The sequence below is a fragment of the Erpetoichthys calabaricus genome, chromosome 7, assembly GCF_900747795.2.
Source record: "Erpetoichthys calabaricus chromosome 7, fErpCal1.3, whole genome shotgun sequence".
In the NCBI taxonomy this organism is placed as follows: Eukaryota; Metazoa; Chordata; class Cladistia; order Polypteriformes; family Polypteridae; genus Erpetoichthys; species Erpetoichthys calabaricus.
The window spans coordinates 126,007,352-126,029,384 of NC_041400.2; the positions used below are offsets into that span (position 1 = coordinate 126,007,352).

At 39.6% G+C, this 22,033-nt stretch overlaps 1 protein-coding gene across 2 annotated transcripts in view; it reads right to left on the reverse strand.

Moving 5' to 3' along the window:
• The window catches only part of fbxl17 (F-box and leucine-rich repeat protein 17), a 965,787-nt gene that overhangs the window by 71,252 nt on the left and 872,502 nt on the right, over positions 1-22,033 (reverse strand). For both annotated transcript variants that reach the window (XM_051929669.1, XM_051929670.1), the window contains exon 9: positions 5,350-5,492. In XM_051929669.1, coding sequence (XP_051785629.1) covers positions 5,350-5,492 — 143 coding nt within the window. The remainder of the gene's footprint in view (positions 1-5,349; positions 5,493-22,033) is intronic.

Sequence of the window (22,033 nt, forward strand, 5' to 3'; positions counted from 1 at the left end):
GGTGAAATGCAGATGTAACAGACAAGAATCGCATTGATAGCAACAGAAAATGACCACCTGAAAATTATACTCTATCATGTCTATTATATTAATTCAACATTTCAGTCTTGCCATGCATGAATGATTTCAGTGTATTCAGTAAATTGGCTTCAATACATATTGCACAAAATGTTAAAACTTTTAGAAGACTAAATTACATTTTTCTTTCAACTCGCCTCATTTTCAGTAGCGTCGCCTTTCACAGAGCCTGAGCCACAGAGGACTTCTTTATGAATTTCTATAGAAGATGCTGAGCTGTAACTACTGTATGTCACACAATGAATAACTCCTCTGAAAAAGGGAATGACTTTGCATTCTGACAAGTGCAAGTATACCAGATCAGCATTACTCTAGCTGTTAAAAAAATGAATGTATTAGCAATGACGAGGTAAGGAAAAAAAAAATAAATCAGACACACTTCTATACTGTAATTTAGATTTATTGTCTTTAATGCCTTGCATTGGTTATTTATTATGACGAGTCTAATAAACATAGATCTCCTTTATATTTAAAATCTGTATTTTGAAGGAAAAAAACACCATATTTCAAATCTTTTTACATTATTAGAAAATATTCCGGAGTGCCATTCTGCACTTTTCACTTTGCATGATAAATACATTTTTCACTGTAAGCTCTCATAACTCATGTAAATATCTGAAAATTAATTGCATTCAATCTTGTAATCTTCACCATATTTACAAGATCAATCAATCTGTTTCTCAGTAGGCATACATATTAAGACTATTATCTAAAATATAAACAAGGCAACCTATCTTATTACATTACAGAAAATTGTAATAATGTGACAAAAAAGATTTCTATAGATAGACATATCGGTAGTGCATCTTAAATCTAGGTTCCTAATATGCGAAAAGACCCTAAATGATCCTAGTTATCCAAGAAACAGGCACTTGAATGAGATCATGGTGTTAGCAAACTGAGGAAGTCCCTATGTAGGTCTTCTCAGCATTCCACATGGGTGCAATGTGTATTTTACTTCATTAATTTTATCTTTAATCATTTTATCATTATTAAATCTCCTTTCTTCTTCTTTCGGCTGCTCCCGTTAGGGGTTGCCACAGTGGATCATCTTCTTCCATTTCTTTCTGTCCTCTGCATCTTGTTCTGTTACACCCATCACCTGCATGTCCTCTCTCACCACATCCATAAACCTTCACTTAGGCCTTTCTCTTTTCCTCTTCCCTGGCAGCTCTATCCTTAGCATCCTTCTCTCAATATACACAGCATCTCTCCTCTGCACATGTCCAAACCAACGCAATCTCGCCTCTCTGACTTTGTCTCCCAACCTTACAACTTGAGCTGACCCTCTAATGTATTAATTTCTAATCCTATCCATCCTCGTCACACCCAGTGCAAATCTTAGCATCTTTAACTCTGCTACCTCCAGCTCTGTCTCCTGCTTTCTGGTCAGTGCCACCACCTCCAACCCATATAACACAGCTGGTCTCACTACCGTCCCGTAGACCTTCCCTTTCACTCTTGCTGATACCCGTCTGTCACAAATTACTCCTGACACTCTTCTCCACCCATTCCACCCTGCCTGCACTCTCTTCTTCACCTCTCTTCCACAATCCCCATTCCTCTGTACTGTTGATCCCAAATATTTAAACTCATCCACCTTCGCCAACTCTACTCCTTGCATCCTCACCATTCCACTGACCTCCCTCTCATTTACAAACGTGTATTCTGTCTTGTTCCTACTGACCTTCATTCCTCTCCTCTCTAGAGCATATCTCCACCTCTCCAGGGTCTCCTCAACCTGCTCCCTACTATTGCTACAGATCACAATGTCATCAGCAAACATCATAGTCCACAGGGACTCCTGTCTAATCTCATCTGTCAACCTGTCCATCACCATTGCAAATAAGAAAGGGCTCTGAGCTGATCCCTGATGTAATCCTACCTCCACGTTGAATACATCCGTTGCTCCTACCGCAGACCTCACCACTGTCACACTTCCCTCGTACATATCCTGTACAACTCTTACGTACTTCTCTGCCACTCCCGACTTCCTCATACAATACCACAGCTCCTCTCGAGGCACCCTGTCATATGCTTTCTCCAGGTCCACAAACACTCAATGCAACTCCTTCTGGCCTTCTCTAAACTTCTCCATCAACATCTTCAGAGCAAACATTGCATCTGTGGTGCTCCTTCTTGGCATGAAACCATTTTAAATAATGGATTACATAACCAAAACACTTGGAAATGCAGACTTAAAATTATGATGATGAAAATCTTACAAACCAAGTTAAAGAAACCTCACTAATTTATTCCCATGTAATATGCATAAAATCTTGATAAATTCTAGTCAGAAATTAACTTAAATGTACAATTTCTAAATGATCTCAAAACATGCAAACCAGTAAATAGCAACTTTATTAATTAGGCTAAGAGTCCAATTAAAAACAAAAATTTGTTGAAATAAAACCTGTAGCTACATGAGTTCCCCAGGACTAACTCCGAGGAGCACTGCTGTATGGTGCTGTCTCTTCTCTGCTGAGATAAAAAAAATCTTGTCAGTTAGTGTAGTGCAGGTCCCTGTGGAGCTGGGATGGGTAAAGCTGTCAATGCTCACACCATGGGCACGGAGATTGGTAAACTTCATTTTAAATACACAAGAAGTTTAAGGACTGAATTGTCTAAACCTTGATGCAGTTCAGACAGGCAAATAAGTTGTCACACACATGCGCATGGAAGGCAGCTAAAGGGCTTGAATGAGAGTAATTCCGAACCAGACTGGGAGATGGCGGAGTTCACAGACTCATTTTCTCGCTTTTTTGCAGACTGTTCACGGGAAATTCCACCTGGTCCTGATGACGTCAATTCTGGTTTCGACCCCATTGCCGTCACTTCTAGACCCGAACCTATGGACGAAGACCCTTCCGGTTCCGGCCCCAAGCCTATGGATGAAGACCCTTCCGGTTTCGGCCCCTTTGAAGTCACTTCCTATAATGGCCTTTAAAAGCCGCCACCTTTCCCCTATCCCCTCAGTTCTGTTCGGGACTCTGATCTGTACACTTCAGTATATCAATTTATTCAATTTTGCAGCCAGGAAATAATATACGGGTGGTTTCACCAAACCTTGCTATGGCTCTTTGTTGAGTTTATGACAATGTATGCAGCCTTTAGATCTGGACACAAACTAAGATGAACTGGAAATAAACCAGAGGGACTCTGATGTACTGGAAAGTTGTAAACACAATAAAGCCAAAGACTTTTTAAAGTAAAAAATGGGAATGAGGCAGGGACATTAGGAAAGGGCAAATTTAAAACTTTAAAAAACCAACCAACAGATATATATGAATAACATAACAATGAAATAAAGCAATGTTTGATATATTAGTCATCAAGATAAAAGCAAAACTAAGCCAGTGTTAAAGGCTATATAATTACTATTTTTTCATAACCCTAAATCATCATTTTTTTGCCTTAAACAAATAAGTCCTCTGGTTTGACCTTCATTAAGTCAATAGTGCTACTATTTCTCTACCTGACACTGTGATGGATCATCTCTTCTTGTGTCTGCTCGAATTGTTCTGGATTGTAATTGTATTCAAAAAGTTCAAATGAGAAATAAAGTTCAGTGTACTAACTATGAAAATGTATAAAGAGAAAAAAAAAAGTGAGTTATTCAACAAAACAAGTTGGTTGATAAGAGATCACTAAATCATCTACAAAAACAAGTAAAGGCTGATCTCAAAGTACTCTCTGGTATAGAATGTAAGAAGTTAAAAGTCCCATACAAGTTGGGATACCCATAAGCATGACAAACAGAAACAGACACTAGAATACCTAAGACTGCAAACGTGTTAAAAAAATGTTGTACATAGCAGCATATACAAGATGTCCTTATAATGATTAAAGAGTCTTGGATAAATGATGATGAACTTAATCATAATGGATACACATGTCATAAACAGAGAAGTTAGGCCTAAGGTTGATATAAATACAAAAAGATTTCTGTTCTCTTTTTCCTTCCAATGGAACAGTATGATATTTTCTAACTTCACTTTCAAAAACATTTTGAAAAGACACTCCATGACTCACATATCCAGTAGGACATACAAGTGGTCACAATGTTATAATGAGCAACAGTGATTTTTTTGGACTTTCTTTTAGGATACAGATGATGATGTGTAGTCTGGGAGTCAATAGAGTCAGTACACAGGAATGAATATTAGTCTTTGTCATGTTATAAGGATTAATCCAGAATCAGAACCACAAAAGAAACATAAATCAAGGCAGTAACTCTTTCCCCTAAGTGACTTTTGACTCAGTCTTGTCACTAAAGTCTGTACTTTGTCCGAGTCAAAGTCTGGATCCTTCACCATTCATGCCACCATTTTTTGACGGGCAATCATGTCAATATCAAGAACCATACAGTTGTATGCCACATTCCTTACCGTCTTCTTCTCACCAGTGTTGGAAGACTCTCAGATTTGATCAGTAGCATAGGTATATGGAGCATGCTGTTCCAAATTATCCTTTTTAAAAGACCCTCTCACTAAATTTACATGTTAGACATGCAGTGTTAGATACATAATTCTGAGTCACCTAATGTACATTATGTTTTAGTACCATGTTTTATATTTTTTTGAATTCACATTTTGTTAAATTAAAAATAATTCTCACTTAAGCGTGCCAAAAAAAACCAAGACCAGACCTAATTGCGTTACAGATGGGAGTTAATTTAAAAGCCCTGGTAGCAAGACAAAATGTTTAATTTACGAGGTAAGCTTTTCAGAACAGACCAATCCCATGCAGGAATGTGTATAGGCATTTCAGCACAAAAAAAAAAGCTTTTCAGCATGCAATGATGATGGCTGCAAGGTAATATATATGCAAAATATTTATTGGCAAGAACCAAATCCATGACCTTTAATTTCCCAAAAAATAAACCTGCTCAAGCATATACTTCAGTAGTAAAAGATGACAGTGAAAATATTTTGGTCTCAGGTCTTCTGATTTTTTTTTTTTTACATCTTTAACAAACACTTCTGCATTTTGAATACCAATTTATTTCTGCAGCTATTGAAATACACCAACGCTATTATAATTATCTTATCTAAATCAGCATGGAAAGGGCCATGTTCTGCAGCAGCTGCCATTCTAATAAGTTACCAATTCAACCTTGCCGTTAAAATATGACATATCATGAAATACTGCAAAATGCAATCTTTGTAAACAACCTAATTAGACAAAGTCAGGATTAATTTTGATCTGCCCTTTCCATTGTTTACTCCAGACAGTCAATAACTGCTAACAGCTTCCAGAGGAGCCTCTTACCTTATCACACCTCATCAGCCCCAGGTACCTGAGGGACTTGCTGCTTTTAGCTATCTGAGTGGCTCCCTGATCCGTGATCTCTTTACACCATCCTGCATCCACAGTTTCTATGGTTGAGCTGTACTGGCCAATGGCTATTAAAGCTGGAAAAAAAATAAAATAAAAATAAAGCAAAATACATAACATCAAACTCTGAAAAAGATGGATTACAGTTGGACTCATTTATGCTTTGTCATGAAACCTGTTCACAAATCTGTTTTTAGGTAGAGCAGTAATTGATAATCATTTACTTTTGGCACCCTGACGTTTAATGCTTACCAGTTATACTCAGCATGGTTTACACATTTAGTTTGTCAGTAAATCAGCCCATATGGTTCCTAGCAACAGCTTTTATAAAATCTCAACCTCATGGAAGGAGTAAAATGCAAACTGCATAAAATAAATAACCAATTCTGGGTTGCATTCAATGTTTAACACTAAAAAATATACAAAATGGTTTTAGTACTGACTTTCATAGGTATGTGTACAGGAATATCAGGATTACAACAGAAGAGAAATAACGATAAAAATAATATAAAAATAGTTCAATTCCTGTGTCTCAGTTATTTCAAATATGTGAAGGCTGAATTCTGCATTTAATTAATCATCCAGCCACAGTTACAGCAGACATTGATCATTTGATGCGACTTGACACAAAAGGTGTGAAGGTCTCTATTACACATAAATACATATACTGTATACATATATCCATATGCAAACAAATATATACACATATTTACAAACAAATTCATATACATATACTCTAAAAACATACATAAATGAATATGTACTGTACATAATCTACAATGGATTTAAAAAAGAACTTAGACCCCTTTACTTTCTGCACACTTTATTGTGTTATAGATGTAATTTTAAATGAATAAATTTGTGATATTTGGCCATCAACCTACACTTAATAATCAACAATGACAAAGTGAAAACATGTTTTCAGAAAGGTTTGCAGATGTATTAAATATAAAAAATTGAAATAATTTATACAAGTACAGTCATATGAAAAAGTTTGGGAACCCCTCTTAATTCTTTGGATTTTTGTTTATCATTGGCTGAGCTTTCAAAGTAGCAACTTCCTTTTAATATATGACATGCTTTATGGAAACAGTAGTATTTCAGCAGTGACATTAAGTTTATTGGATTAACAGAAAATATGCAATATGCATCATAACAAAATTAGACAGGTGCATAAATTTGGGCACCCCAACAGAGATATTACATCAATACTTAGTTGAGCCTCCTTTTGCAAATATAACAGCCTCTAGACGCCTCCTATAGCATTTGATGAGTGTCTGGATTCTGGATGGAGGTATTTTTGACCATTCTTCCATACAAAATCTCTAAAGTTCTGTTAAATTTGATGGCTGCCAAGCATGGACAGCCTGCTTCAAATAATCCCATAGATTTTCAATGATATTCAAGTCAGGGGACTGTGATGGCCATTACAGAACATTGTACTTCTCCCTCTGAATGAATGCCTTTGTAGATTTCGAGCCGTGTTTTGGGTCATTGTCTTGTTGGAATATCCAACCCCTGCATAACTTCAACTTTGTGACTGATGCTTGAACATTATCCTGAAGAATTTGTTGATATTGGGTTGAATTCATCCGACCCTCGACTTTAACAAGGGCCCCTGTCCCTGAACTAGCTACACAGCATGATGGAACCTCCACCAAATTTGACAGTAGGTAGCAGATGTTTTTCTTGGAATACGGTGTTCTTCTCCGCCATGCAAAGTGCTTTTTGTTATGACCAAATAACTCCATTTTTGTCTCATCAGTCCAAAGCAATTTGTTCCAAAATGAATCTGGCTTCTCTAAATGAGCATTTGCATACAACAAGAGACTCTGTTTGTGGCGTGAGTGCAGAAAGGGCTTCTTTCTCATCAAACTGCCACACAGATATTCTTTGTGCAAATTGCGCTGAATTGTACAACGATGTACAGAAACACCATCTGCAGCAAGATGTTCTTGCAGGTCTTTGGATGCGATCTGTGGGTTGTCTGTAACCATTCTCACAATCCTGCGCATATGCTGCGCTTGTATTTTTCTTGGCCTGCCAGACCTGCCGGGTTTAACAGCAACTGTGCCTGTGGCCTTCTATTTCCTGATTACATTCCTTGCAGTTGAAACTGACAGTTTAAACCTCTGAGATAGCTTTTTGTAGCCTTCCCCTAAACCATGATACTGAACAATCCCATGCTGTCACTCTTCAGAGGAGAGTCAAAGGGAAGCACAACTTGCAATTGACCACCTTAAATACTTTTTCTCATGATTGGACACCTGCCTATGAAGTTCAAGGCTTAACGAGCTAATCCAACCAATTTGGTGTTGCAAGTAATCAGTATTGAGCAGTTACATGCATTCAAATCAGCAAAATTACAAGGGGACCCAAATTTGTGCACAGCCAGTTTTTCACATTTGATTTAATTTCATACAACTAAATACTGCTTCACTAAAAATCTTCGTTCAGAAAACACCCCAGTACTCAGATGTTTCTAGGAAATGAAAGACATACCACTGTTATCTTTTATGTTGAAAGTAGAGTAAATTATTATGCAGGCTGAGAGGGGTCTCTAAACTTTTTCATATGACTGTATTCCGACTGTTCGATGCAGCACTCCAAATTATGGTCAAGTGCATCCTGTTTGCTTTCATTGTTCTTGAGATGTGCCTAGAACTTGACTGGAGTCCACCTGCGGCAAACTGAATTAACTGGACAATGTTTAGAAAGGCACACACCTCTTTATGTACAGTAAGGTCCCATAATTCACACTGCATGCTAGGTCAAAAACTAAGCTATGAAGTCTAAAGAATCTATCTATCTATCTATCTAAAGAACTTTTTGTAGAGCTTCAACAATATAATTGCGGTAAGGCATAGATCAGGGCAATGGTATAAAACCACTTATAAAACTGAGAAATTTCAGGAACTCAGTGGCCTGAGTAATTGTGAAATAGAAGAAGTTTGGAAGGTCCTTCGTTTGGTAGGTGACCAAGAACCCAGAGATGACTCTAACACAGCATCAAAAATCCTCTGATGAGATGGAAAAACTCATCGGATAGTCAACCATCTTGGCAGCACTCGATAAATTAGGCATTTATGACAGAGTGAACTGATGGAAGCCGCTTGATTAAAAGGCATTGGTTAACTCACGTGGAATTTGCCAAATGATATTTATTTGAGCTTGAAACCATGAGGAAAAAAGATTCTCTGGTCTGGCAATGGCCAGGCACTGCTCACCTCTAATACAATCCCTCTGATGAAGCATGATGGTAGCAGCATTGTGCTACTGGCGTGTGTCTCAGAGGCAGAGACAATGAGAGTGTTTAGAATTGAAAGATGGATCAATGCAGCCAAATATAGTGAAATCCTGGAAGAAAACGTAGTCCAGAGTGTACACAACCTCCGAATGGGGCAAAAGTTCTCCTTTCAGCACAACAATGACCTGAAGCATACAGCCGAAACAATGCTTGAGTGCCTTTGGAACAAATCTCTGACTGTCCTTGAGTGGCCCAGCTAAAGCCTCTACTTAAACCCCATAGAAGATCTATGGAGAGACCTGAAGATAGCAATTTACAGACGCTTCCTTTCCAATCTAATGGAGCTTAAGAGGACTTGCCAGTTAAGAATGGGTTAAACCGACCATATCCAAGTGTGCAAAGTGGCACAGACTTACCCAAGAACAGTTGTAACTGCTGGCAAAGGGGCTTTTACAAAGTATTGAATTAAGGGTCTGAATATTTACATGAATAAGAGGTTTCAGTTTTTGATTTTTGATAAATTTGCAAACCTTTCTGAAAACATGCTTTCACTTTTCACTTAGTAATTAGGGGTTATTGCATGTAGATTGATGGACAAAAATGACAAATTTATCCAATTAAAATTATATCCACATCACAATAGAATTGTTTTTTATATATACTGTATGCTGTATATATAATATACAGTGCCCTAAAAATTGTTCTGCAGTATTTTCATGATGGCAAAATACATATAATATGAATGAAATATTTTCTCATCATTTGAAGAAACTGCATAACAGCCTGGAGGAAACTAAATGAATAAAAACTAAATTTAAAATGGGTGTGCACCCTTCATTCAGAACTTGAATAGAACAGCAGTCAACATTTATGAATCACCACTCTTGACTTTCTTTTGCTGTCAACTGACAGAAACATCTGTTTCCCTGTCAGATGCTGCATCATAGTACAAACATGCCAGCATTTTGACATTTTTACTGCCATTTCCAATGCACATTTTTTTGCCTTTACAGATGGATGGCAAAGTGAATATTAGTGCACAGCAAACAACAAACAAACAACAAAGTGATGATTAAGGTGATCATGTGCCTGCTTTGGTTGGATTACTATAAAATGCTTTTCTCCCTCTATGCCAGGGGTGTTCAACTCCGGTCCATGGCTGCAGGTTTTCATTCTCACCATTTTCTTCATCATTGACCAGTTTTTGTTTCTAATTTACTTCTTTTGTCTTAATTATACTCAACTTGCTTTTTAAGACTCAGGGCCCTCAATTGTTTCTTTTTTACTTAAACGGCAGTCAAACAATAATGAGATAGAAAATGAGCCAACACATGACTAGCTAACCTGTGTCCATCATACAATATCTGAAAATAAAGAAAAGAGAAGGTTTCAGTAACATTGATCTGCTGTGATCAACAAAACATTTTCATGGTGCTCTTTGAAAAAAGAAAACCAAAAGCTTTGGAAATGTCTTGCTGTGGCAGAATGAGAGCACCAACAAGCCATGGAATTATAATAACTGGTTTGATTAACAACAAGAATTGGCTTCTAATTAAGAAACTGATTGGAGTGAAATTAGTTGGAGTTTGAGGCCCCACCTTAGCTGGTCATCTGTTGACTTGCTTCACACCTCATTTTTGTTTGGCCGCCATTTAAGGAAAACAGAATCAATTCAAAGGACAGAATCTTAAAAAACACTGCAATTAAAATTAAAGGAACACAAGTCAATTAACAGCAGAAATGTGTCAATAGATGAAGAAAGTGGCAGGAAGGAAAACCTGCAGCCACTTTAGTGCTTCAGGACCAGAGTGGACACCCCTGCTATATGACACCCATCTGCCTATGTTTGTAAGTCTGTGAGAAGATGACATGCTGCTCTGTGCCAATACAGGAGCATTCATAGCTATTAAAATATCAGCTTCTGAATTCATTTCAAATTCATTCTAGATAATAAAAAAACTTTTTGTGCATTAAATATAAGAAAAAGAACAAGGTATAGAAAAACTGTGTTTAAAGTTGCCTAGTGACAGAAGGCATTCATCTTGTACAGTCCACTGCTCAGTAAGGAGTATTGCAAAGTGTGGTGAATTTTGAGAATGGCTCATTACTTTTGGGTTTCAAAGACAAATCCTGCATCTATGAATGCTTCTCTGCATAAGCAAGACTGGATCTAACACTTTCTGTGCATCTTCTCTTTATGATAATTTAATGAATTAAACAAATTAATGCTTTAAAATTAGTGCAATAAAAACTCCTCTTAAAATCATTAAACTAAAGGTTACTGCTGATTCTCAGGATAATATCAACTAAGCTACATGACCTGTCTGCACTGAAATTGCATCAGTCTCCTTACTTTAAAAGAAATCAGATTCTCAAATAAATACTACTTCTGTTCTGGGCTGCTGACGGTTAGAGCCCATTTCAGAAGCAGGGAAAACGCCAGTCTATGGCAGGGGATGCTCATGTATACAACCAGCACTCATTCACCTTTAGACCTTATGAGGAAGGAAAATGGAGAAAGACCCACAAAGACGCAAATATAGGACCTGGTTAAATCAATCTTTTTTTTTTTCATATTAAAAACATCCCCTCCTTTAACCACCACCTTATCGTGGTGGAGGGGTTTGCGTGTCCCAATGATCCTAGGAGCTCTGTTGTCCAGGGCTTTATGCCCCTGGTAGGGCCACCCAAGGCAAACTGGTCCTAGGTGAGGGATGAGACAAAGAGCGGTTAAACAAACCTTCTATGATGAATGAAAACTTTGGATGGCGTTTTCCCTTGCCCAGACGCGGGTCACTGGTGCCCCCCTCTGGAGCCAGGCCTGGAGGTGGGGTTCAATGGCGAGCGCCTGGTGGCCGGGCCTGCACCCATGGGGCTCGGCCGGGCACAGCCCGAAAAGGCAACGTGGGTCCCCCTTCCCTTCCCATGGGCTCACTACCTATGGGAGGGGCCAAGGAGGTTGGGTGCAGTGTTAGTTGGGTAGTGGCCGAAGGTGGGGACCTTGGTGGTCCAATCCTCGGCTACAGAAGCTGGCTCTTGGGACGTGGAATGTCACCTCTCTGAAGAGGAAGGAGCCTGAGCTAGTGCACAAGGTTGAGAGGTTCCGGCTATATATAGTCAGACTCACCTCGACGCACAGCTTGGACTCTGGAACTAATCTCCTTGAGAGGGGCTGGACTCTCTACCACTCTGGAGTTGCCCCCGGTAAGAGGTGCTGAGCGGGTGTGGGTAAACTTATTGCCCCCGACTTGAAGCCTGTTCATTGGGGTTTACCCCGGTGGACGAGAGGGTAGCCTCCCTCCACCTTCGGGTGGGGGGATGGGTCCTAACTGTTGTTTGTGCGTATGCACCGAACAGCAGTTCAGAGTACCCACCCTTTTTGGAGTCCCTGGAGGGGGTGCTAGAGGGCATACCTTCTGGGTACTCACTCGTACTGCTGGGAGACTTCAATACTCACGTGGGCAATGACAGTGAGACCTGGAAGGGCGTGATTGGGAGGAATGGCCCCCCCAATCTGAACCCGAGTGGTGTTTTGTTATTGGACTTCTGTGCTCATCACGGATTGTCCATAACGAACACCATGTTCAAGCATAGGGGTGTTCGTATGTGCACTTGGCACCAGGACACCCTAGGCCTCAGTTCGATGATCGACTTTGTGGTCGTGTTGTCGGACCTGCGGCCACATGTCTTGGACACTCGGGTGAAGAGAGGGGCGGAGCTGTCAACTGATCACCACCTGGTGGTGAGTTGGCTTCGATGGTGGGGGAGGATGCCGGTCAGGCCTGGTAGGCCCAAACGTGTTGTGAGGGTCTGCTGGGAACGTCTGGCAGAGCCCCCTGTCAGAAGTAGCTTCAACTCCCACTTCCGGCAGAACTTCGACCACATCCCGAGGGAGGTGGGGGACATTGAGTCCAAATGGGCCATGTTCCGTGCCTCTATTGTTGAGGTGACCGGAGATGTGACCATAAGGTGGTCGGTACCTGTCGTGGCGGCAATTCCCGAACCCGTTGGTGGACACCGGCGCTGAGGGATGCCGTCAAGCTGAAGAAGGAGTCGTACAGGACCTTTTTGTCCTGTGGGACTCTGGAGACAGCTGATAGGTACTGGCAGGCCAAGCGGAATGCGGTTTTGGTGGTTGCTGAGGCAAAAACTCGGGCGTGGGAGGAGTTTGGGGAGGCCATGGAGAACGACTTTCGGACGGCTTCGAGGAGATTCTGGTCCACCGTCCGGCGTCTCAGGAGGGGGAAGCAGTGCAGTGTCAACACTGTATATGGTGGGGATGGTGCACTGCTGACCTTGACTTGGGACGTTGTGGGTTGGTGGGGGGAGTACTTCGAAGACCTCCTCAATCCCACTAACATGCTTTCCAATGAGGAAGCAGAGCCTGGGGACTCGGAGGTGGGCTCTCCCATCTCTGGGATTGAGGTCACCAAGGTGGTCAAAAAACTCCTTGGTGGCAGGGCCCCGGGGGTGGATGAGATACGCCCGGAGTTCCTCAAGGCTCTGGATGTTGTAGGGCTGTTTTGGTTGACACGTCTCTGCAACATTGCATGGACATCAGGGACAGTGCCTCTGGATTGGCAGACTGGGGTGGTGGTCCCCCTCTTTAAGAAAGGGGACCGGAGGGTGTGTTCCAACTACAGAGAGATCACACTCCTCAGCCTCCCTGGAAAAGTCTATTCGGGGGTTCTGGAGAGGAGGGTCCATCGGATAGTCGAGCCTCGGATTCAGGAGGAACAGTCTGGTTTTCGTCCTGGTCGCGGAACAGTGGACCAGCTCTATACCCTTAGCAGAGTCCTGCAGGGTGCATGGGAGTTCGCCCAACCAGTCTACATGTGTTTTGTGGACTTGGAAAAGGCATTCGACCGTGTCCCTCGGGGAATCCTGTGGGGGTTGCTCCGAGAGTATGGGGTACCGGACCCCCTGATAAGGGCTGTTCGCTCCCTGTACGATCGGTGCCAGAGCTTGGTCCACATTGCCGGCAGTAAGTCGAAACCGTTTCCAGTGAGAGTTGGACTTTGTCACCGATTCTGTTCATAACTTTTATGGACAGAATTTCTAGGCGCAGCCAGTGCGTTGAGGGGGTCCGGTTTGGTGGAATCAGGATTGGGTCACTGCTTATTGCAGATGATGTTGTCCTGTTTGCTTCATCAGGCCGTGATCTTCAGCTCTCTCTGGATCGGTTCGCAGCTGAGTGTGAAGCGGCTGGGATGGGAATCAGCACCTCCAAATCCGAGACCATGGTCCTCAGCCGGAAAAGGGTGGAGTGCCCTCTCAGGGTTGGTAGCGAGATCCTGCCCCAAGTGGAGGAGTTCAAGTATCTCGGGATCTTGTTCATGAGTGAGGGAAAAATGGAGCATGAGATCAACAGGCGGATCGGTGCGGCATCCGTAGTAATGCGGGCTCTGCATCGGTCTGTCGTGGTGAAAAAGGAGCTGAGCCGCAAGGCGAAGCTCTCAATTTACCAGTCGATCTATGTTCCTAAGCAATGGGTAGTGACCGAAAGAACGAGATCGCGAATACAAGCGGCTGAAATGAGTTTCCTCCGTAGGGTGTCTGGGCTTTCCCTTAAAGATAGGGTGTGAAGCTCAGTCATGCGGGAGGGGCTCAGAGTAGAGCCGCTGCTCCTCCGCATCAAGAGGAGTCAGATGAGGTGGCTCGGGCATCTGATCAGGATGCCTCCTGGACGCCTACCTGGTGAAGTGTTCCGGGCATGTCTAACTGGGAGGAGGCCCAGGGGAAGACCCAGACACGCTGGAGGGACTATGTCTCTCGGCTGGCCTGGGAACGCCTTGGGATTCCCCCAGAAGAGCTGGAAGAAGTGGCCGGGGAGAGGGAAGTCTGGGCATCTCTGCTCAAGCTGCTGCCCCTGCGACTTGACATCAGATAAGCGGAAGAGAATGGATGGATGGATGGATATTAAAAACATTAGTTTGTCTTTTAATGTAGATATAGATGCCAAATATTTTCAACTGGTCTTCATGGAAACTTTTCTTGAAAAATGTTGCCAAGCAAACTGCAAAAAATAACTTCCAACTTCACTTAATATTTTAGTATGGGCAGAGAGAACCTTTTATGCACGCTGTCTGACAATTGAATTCCCTAACAATAACAGTAGATGGACATTTGGAGTGTTAACAGTAAAATTTTACCAAAAAGCATAGGTGATCTTTGGGGATATAAATACTAAAAGGTAGCTCTGATTGTATAGATCAGGACAGGGCACTGTAGCATTAGCACAATCTATAGCTCAAAATGTGCTAAGATTTTTGAACCAACTGTAAAATATCTAGTTATTCACACTCTAGTTAATATTTCTTTTTGTTATTAATTTATTTTAGATAATATTAAAACTAATTTAGTTTAGTTGAAGTTTACCTAATTTTTCAAAGTTTGTGTTTCAACGTTGTTGTTTGACTTTATGTTGTACTTGTTTTATATACTTTATTAATCCCTGTAAATTTGTAATTATTAATAGTGTGTGATGCTCCTAAGTCAAACTGCCCTTAATAAGAATAAAATAAATTGAATATTTAACCTGTCATGTGGGGGTTGAATTCTGTTTTGTTAGGTTTTGTCTTTTTTGTTACTGCTTTCTTTTTTAACTTTCTGTTGTTTATTTTCGTTCTTCTAGTTGTCTTTAAAGTTATTCATTGTATAATTTTAGCTTGGTTAAATGCAATGCTTTTTTCTCAAAATAAAACTAATACAAAATGTAAAAAAGAATATTCAACCTCTCAGTCCATCTGTTTTTTAGACTGCAAGCGACTGGGACTAACCTTTATAACACTGCATATGAAGCTGGAATCGCCACCTTCAAGGATGCTTTCGTTTTTAATTTCTGTAAATGGGCTTAAATATCTTACAGTTTAAGGCACTATACATCATCCATAGATACAATTATTTTTAAAACATGGCTGAAGGAAGTTTGAGTCTTGCCCGGCAGTACTGGTGAGGATGTCAGTACACTACTGTACAAACAAAATAAGTGATTGATTATTTCTTGCTTTTAAAACTATTCATAGGTGCTAACACAATAAACATCACCAGTTTGGATAAACATGTCAGTGTTTCCCAAAGGACAATTATCTGGCTTGACAAAGATGAATGATGTTTTTATTGTTTAAACCTAAACAGGACATAGTCACCTCTTAGGTTTAATTTCATCATAATCACATGAATGGTGTACCCCCCCACCACCTAGTTGTCAAGACTTCCTCACCATGTGGGAATCATCTTCAAGGCTCTTCTGCTAACCAACATCACAAAGTACAGTACATGTCCTTTAGCTTAGTCATATGTAAAAGTTGATATGCTTGGAACGAGGCTCTTAAGTTAATCTAGAGTGCTCAAGACTCCACAGTGTGAATAACCGTTCTTCTTGATGGTACTCACACTTCAGAAGGAACCAGCATTGCTGGTTTTTTCTAAGTCATACTAAAGACCCATTTATTGAATACAATATTTGACAGTGAAATTAACTGTTGTGCCTTTGACTTAATAATTCTAAATCTGATCCTCTCTTCCAAATACAGTATGTAATAAAGTGCTCTATTCTTATCTAACTGCTTTGTAATTGTCTGTTCATGGAAACTGCTTCATGGAAAGAATGTTTTACAAATTGGCAGGAATTTTGGCAGCATGAGATACTGGCAGGGAAAAGCATACTGTGTTAGTAATCGAAAATCACTTTAACTATGAATCACTGTGGTACTGGATACTACTGACATTCCAGAGTTGCTTTCTTAGAACAAAGATGGCAAGTAGATTTTACATGGCAAAACAAATCAATCAAAAAAAAATTTCAGACCTTAAAATTATAACTCAGCATGAATAAGTATGCCCTGCAATGGACTGGTGATCTATTCTAGGTTGGTTCCCCAATGCTGCCATAAAAATCCTATCCCTGTGATCCTCTAAATTGATCCGATGAATTAGAAAATGAATAAATTAATGTAGATAGATAGATAGATAGATAGATAGATAGATAGATAGATAGATAGATAGATAGATAGATAGATAGATAGATAGATAGATAGATAGATAGATAGATACTTTATTAATCCATGATATTTCCACACTCAAGCAACTGTTAGAACATCAAAACCCTTTTCCATAATTTGGTTGTGTGGTGCACAATAAGGCACTTGACTCTTAACCACAAGATTTCCAGTCCAGTTGTCCTCTCTGCCCCACTCTTTGACCCTAATTAAGTCTCTTAAGTAAGTCAACTGTAAAAAATAAATAAACAGTTGTAAGGTATAATGACCTTTTAAGTCACCATAGATAAAAGTATCAGCCAAGTAAATAATGATTGCTTTTAAAACAAACATTTAAAGTTGTTTAAGAATTTTATGGGATAACATTCCTAAGACATGCAGTATATGGGTGAAATTGATAACAGAAAAAAGGAGTGTCGGTGGAGCAAATATATTATGATATAATAGTATTTAACATAAAATAGAAACACAGGTGACATTCTGTACTTTATTTTCAAAACCAGCCTTGAATTTCTACTTGGGCACGTAAGCAAATACTGTGACATTTTGTTGAAATATTGCGCTTTAAAGACAGACTCCCAGGTGGTCTTTGTAACCTGCAGCTAGTAAGGAGAACCCCAGACACCTCCTGTTGAAGGCGTACCAAGAAACTCCAGGGTAGACTCAGGGCAAGCTAGAGGGTTTGTATTTCTCAGCTGCTGTGGAGGCAGTTGGGATTCCCCCAGGAAATGCCGGAGGCTCTGTTGGAGAAAGGAGGTCTGCTGATCTTGTAGCCATTTTAGCACTTACCAGGATTGGTTATAAAAGGAAATAAACTGTTTTTCAGGATCAAAAAAGGTGATGCAGAGTAATGGAACATATAGCACTTTTTCCTACAGTGCTTCATTTAAGGAAACATGTTTTAAGCTGAACAAACACAAGTTACACCAAGTAGTCAATCCATCTATTCATTTAGTTTGTGAAGCTGCTTCCCCAGTCTAGGGCTGTAGGATCCAGTGGTATCCTGGCAGCATAAAAGCAATTTTAATTAAATAGGAAATAAATGCAATTTCAAATGGACCAACTAATGAATATTGCATTAATTCTAAAAATTTAGACCCCATATGTTACAAAATGGTTTTCAATGTGCTCTGCTAACTGCTATTTCCTTCCTGATTGTTAAGCTCAATAGAGAACAGATACACTCTGAGCTTTGGTAATAACATCCTTGAGAAAGAAATTGTGTACATTATGTTTAAAGTGCAGACATTTTTTTTTTTTAATATAAACCCATTTTCAGATAGAAGCTAATCATCCACTGACATTAGCAGAAATTGAGAAGTAAATATTCTACTAATGTAGGAGAAGCCCACATGCTCTACCTCATGCAGCTATGACTGGAAATCCATACAGACTGAAAGATCATTTCCAAGCTATTGCAAAAAGACAGTTTACAGTGTTGCAAAATTAGTTAAAGTTAATCATAGCTTATCTGCATTAATCTTAATTTGCAGCTAATAAAGTAGAGTGAAAATAATTAAAATTTACATATCTGATTTTATTCTTTACTATTTTAGGGTAACTTAAAAGAGTGGAGCGCATAAAATCTTTTCACTAAGCAAGTTTATCAGTGTCAAAGATGTATGTTGTACTGAACAAGGGACGTAATGCATGAAGCATGGAGGTGGAGCAGGAGTGGTTGAATTAGGAGACCGTAGTCCCCATATATGGATGGCAACCCAAAGTCGCTAATTAGAAAGAAGAAAGGGAGCTGCCCTCTTAATGATGTAGAAGAAAGCAAAAATGACAGGAGATCAGCAATTCACTACAACAAACTCAGTGTCATTATAAAGTTTCAGGGTGGAAACAAGGAGACCATGTTGCCTACTTAGGAGAAAAGGCGGTGGGCAGGCTGCCTTGGTAGGGGTTTTAAGTCTGCTAAAGGGGTCAGAGATACTGATAAGAGGCTGGTGTTTATGTTGTAGTCAGGAATACTTCTATCCAAAGTGGACTACCCAAATCCTGAAAGTAATTCCAGTGATTGGCCAGAGGTTCCAGAACAGGATTCAATGCCACCATGGGCCAGTATAAAGTTGAACGTTCAGCAGTGAAAGAAGTAACGCTACAGTAGGATGAAGAAAGGACAGGAGAGGAAACTGAATTCAATGGAACTGACGTGAACTGAAACTGAGTGCTACAATCTGATGCTTTTGAGCTGAGCAAGCCATTCCACTAGTAAGACAGGGTAAATACCTGAAGCAGAGTTTGTCTAAGGACTTATACTTTGGGTTTCTCCTTGCATTGCCTTTTTATTTTAAAACAAAGAGCTTGTATATTTACTATGCATTTCTTTTATTCTGGCATTATTCACTATATGGAGCTATGCTACAAAGTCTATTTTTATAGCAACAGTATTCACTACGATATCCCAACAAAATCATAAAGAAACCCATGCACAGAGAATATTTGGCTCCATTTGGTTTGCTGCTAACTTAAAGGACTCTTAAGGCTCTCAAGTAATCGAGATTAGGGTTGACATCCATTGCAGGTTCATGTCTTTTACTAACTTTATAATGATTTAATTAAAATTAAAATGGCATTGCTCAGCTTAAACAATGCCCATATTATCTGCTACTTCCCTGTGGGTGGCAGGCACCTAGCAGCCAGACAAATACTGGATTGCCCATACATTTGGAAATACAGCAGTTCAGTTAATTTTCTGCATGTGCTTTGCTAGCTTTTAACAAAGAAATATGCTTCTAGCATATTAATTTCCTTTTGATTTTAATAATAAAAAATGATCATGAAAAAAAGAAATGTAGTTAATCACTGACAGGCATAAGTACTACCCTAAATGGTAGAATTAAAATCGATACATCTTATAAAAAAACATTACCTTAGACTTTACAAGTACATCATCGAGAACATATAAGATGGTGCCACTTTTTCAGTGGGTTTGTCTTTGGCTACAAAATTAATCATATCCACTACTGGAGCCAGACCTTCGAAAAGACAAATTTAAGACTTTACCATCTATTCTCCGCTGTCTGAAAGTGATTTTATTTATTCAGGCCCACGTATTTACCCAAGGTGACTTACATGGGTATAATCAACACACTGTACAGAATTACATTAAATCACAATTGACATTATGACAATGCAGTAAATTAGGACTGTCTAATTACAAAATGAATACTGATGTGATACAAAAAAGAACAAATAAATAAACAAGTCACTCATTTTTTCCTGATGACAGGCAGGGAGGAATTTTTAAAAAGACAAAGAAGCAGACAATCCAAGCCTTAGAAAACAGGAAACTGAGTAGCCCCATTTAGTAAAGTCCGTTTGCAACATCCCTTTGTTCATTTTCTGGAACATATTCTAGGGAAAGAGTGGTAAGTGTGCAAGTAAATAGTCTTACTGATGTTGCACTTTTTTGTATTCCATGAATGATAATTCTTTTAAAACATGAATTCAATAATTGTGAGGTATGTTGGCTCACCTCTACCATAAATGTGAAATCAACAAATGTGCCACAGTTTTGAGTTGTCTATGGGATAACTCTGAGGTGCGGTGCTTGTGAAACACCATAGTGGGACATGCTGAGGGGCAAAACAATAATCAAATGCAGCAAGCATCTTGTTTTCAGCTTAAGAAAAAATTATGAAAAGCATAACAAGTTGGTCAAACTCTCAAAGAAAAATGAAAAATGTGAGGTTCTGAAGAATGATCTGTACAGCACAAGTTCACAACGTGTTGATAATATATAGCAACAATGCACAAAAGGTAAAATTGGAAAACATCCATAGAAAGTGTGAAATAAAAAGACACATGATCAGAAATATAAAAGTAGTAAAGCAAGAAAAATCAATAGCAATGGGAGAAGACAGTACAGTGAAATAACGGTGGAAATGACAATACAACTGTACTTCTTTAAAACAGGGTCAGAAATAAGGGAGTGAAAGATTTAAGGAAAAGCAGGAGAGTGAAGCAGCGGCAAACACTGCTGGCTCACTGCTCCAGGAAAGAAGACATGAGGCTTAGCTTGGTACAGTCTGCGTGGAAGTTGCATGTCCACCCCTGTGCCTTCATAGGTTTTTCCAGGCATTCTGGTTTTCCTCCCACACATGAAGAAATGCACAAAAGGTTAAGTGGTGACTCTAGATTGGTTCAGTTTGAGTTCAAAACGCCAGGATGGTTTACTACCAGCTCCTAGAAGCTCTTACATTTGATGAAGAAAACAGATTTACGGTAAACAAAGACAAAGCATTACAGAATGTTAGGCTTGACTGCAAGAAAACTGACAGGTCTGGCTGAGTACATAAGGTCAACAGGGAAGAGCTGCTGTTTTACACGTGAGCACAGAGAGGTCATTTCGCCTGTATTGATTATCTTGCACTTGAATGACTTCTGCAATATGATTAATTTTCTTAATTTGTTTACATTTGGAAATCAATCATTTCTAGGGTAGTGATATTGAGAAGGATTTCCATTTAAAAAGGACACATGCTCAACCTGACACTAAATCTGAAATTCTCAAAACTGGACCAGAAGCAATAAAGGACACTGGTTACAATATAGAAGCTGATTTAAGCTTGGTAATGGATAGTAAATAGAACTACAAGACTGTCCAGACCTATAGCAAAGTAGGTTTAGGAGGAAAAAACAAACAGAAAGGGGGCCAGTGAAGGAAGATGGATTGTAACTCGCATTTATAAAGAAAGTATAACAGACTTGGAAAAGGAAAACCCAGAAAATTAAAACACAGTGGTGGTGATGAATGGAGAGTTGTAAAATATATAGAGCCCGTCCTTCTTGTTTCCCTATGCAAAATACAAAGAGTAAAAGGGAATGAATTTTGAATGAAGGAAAATTTACTGAACATATGATACATAAAGCAACAGTGTGCATGTGTTAATAATAAAAATGGATAAATAGGCAATAGTGTCAAAGTAAAAATACAAACATCAGGCAGATACACAAGGCATGTACCAGACAGCACATGTAGGCAAGCTGCAGTAAATTTCTATACGCTATACAGGACTTGAGTTGGAGATAATGTCGCACTTAACAACTACAGATGTTAGATTAACGATGTCAAGTAATATAAGCAGGAATCACAGGGGATGACAGATTACACGACTCCAAATCGAATTCTGATAACCAGTGTCAACATTGAACATCATTTTTTTTCTATTCTGTTGCGATGCAACAAAGAAAAGGAGTCAAATGGACATTTGTGCCGCCTCCAAATTATCACTAAGCAGTTCACCTGTTTGTCCAGTCCAGAATACACATTGTCTTGTGTGGAGGCCACCATTGCTCTTCTCTGTTGTTATTTTTCTTGTTTATATTACTTGGCTCTTTTCTCTTTATGACATTATAAACATCA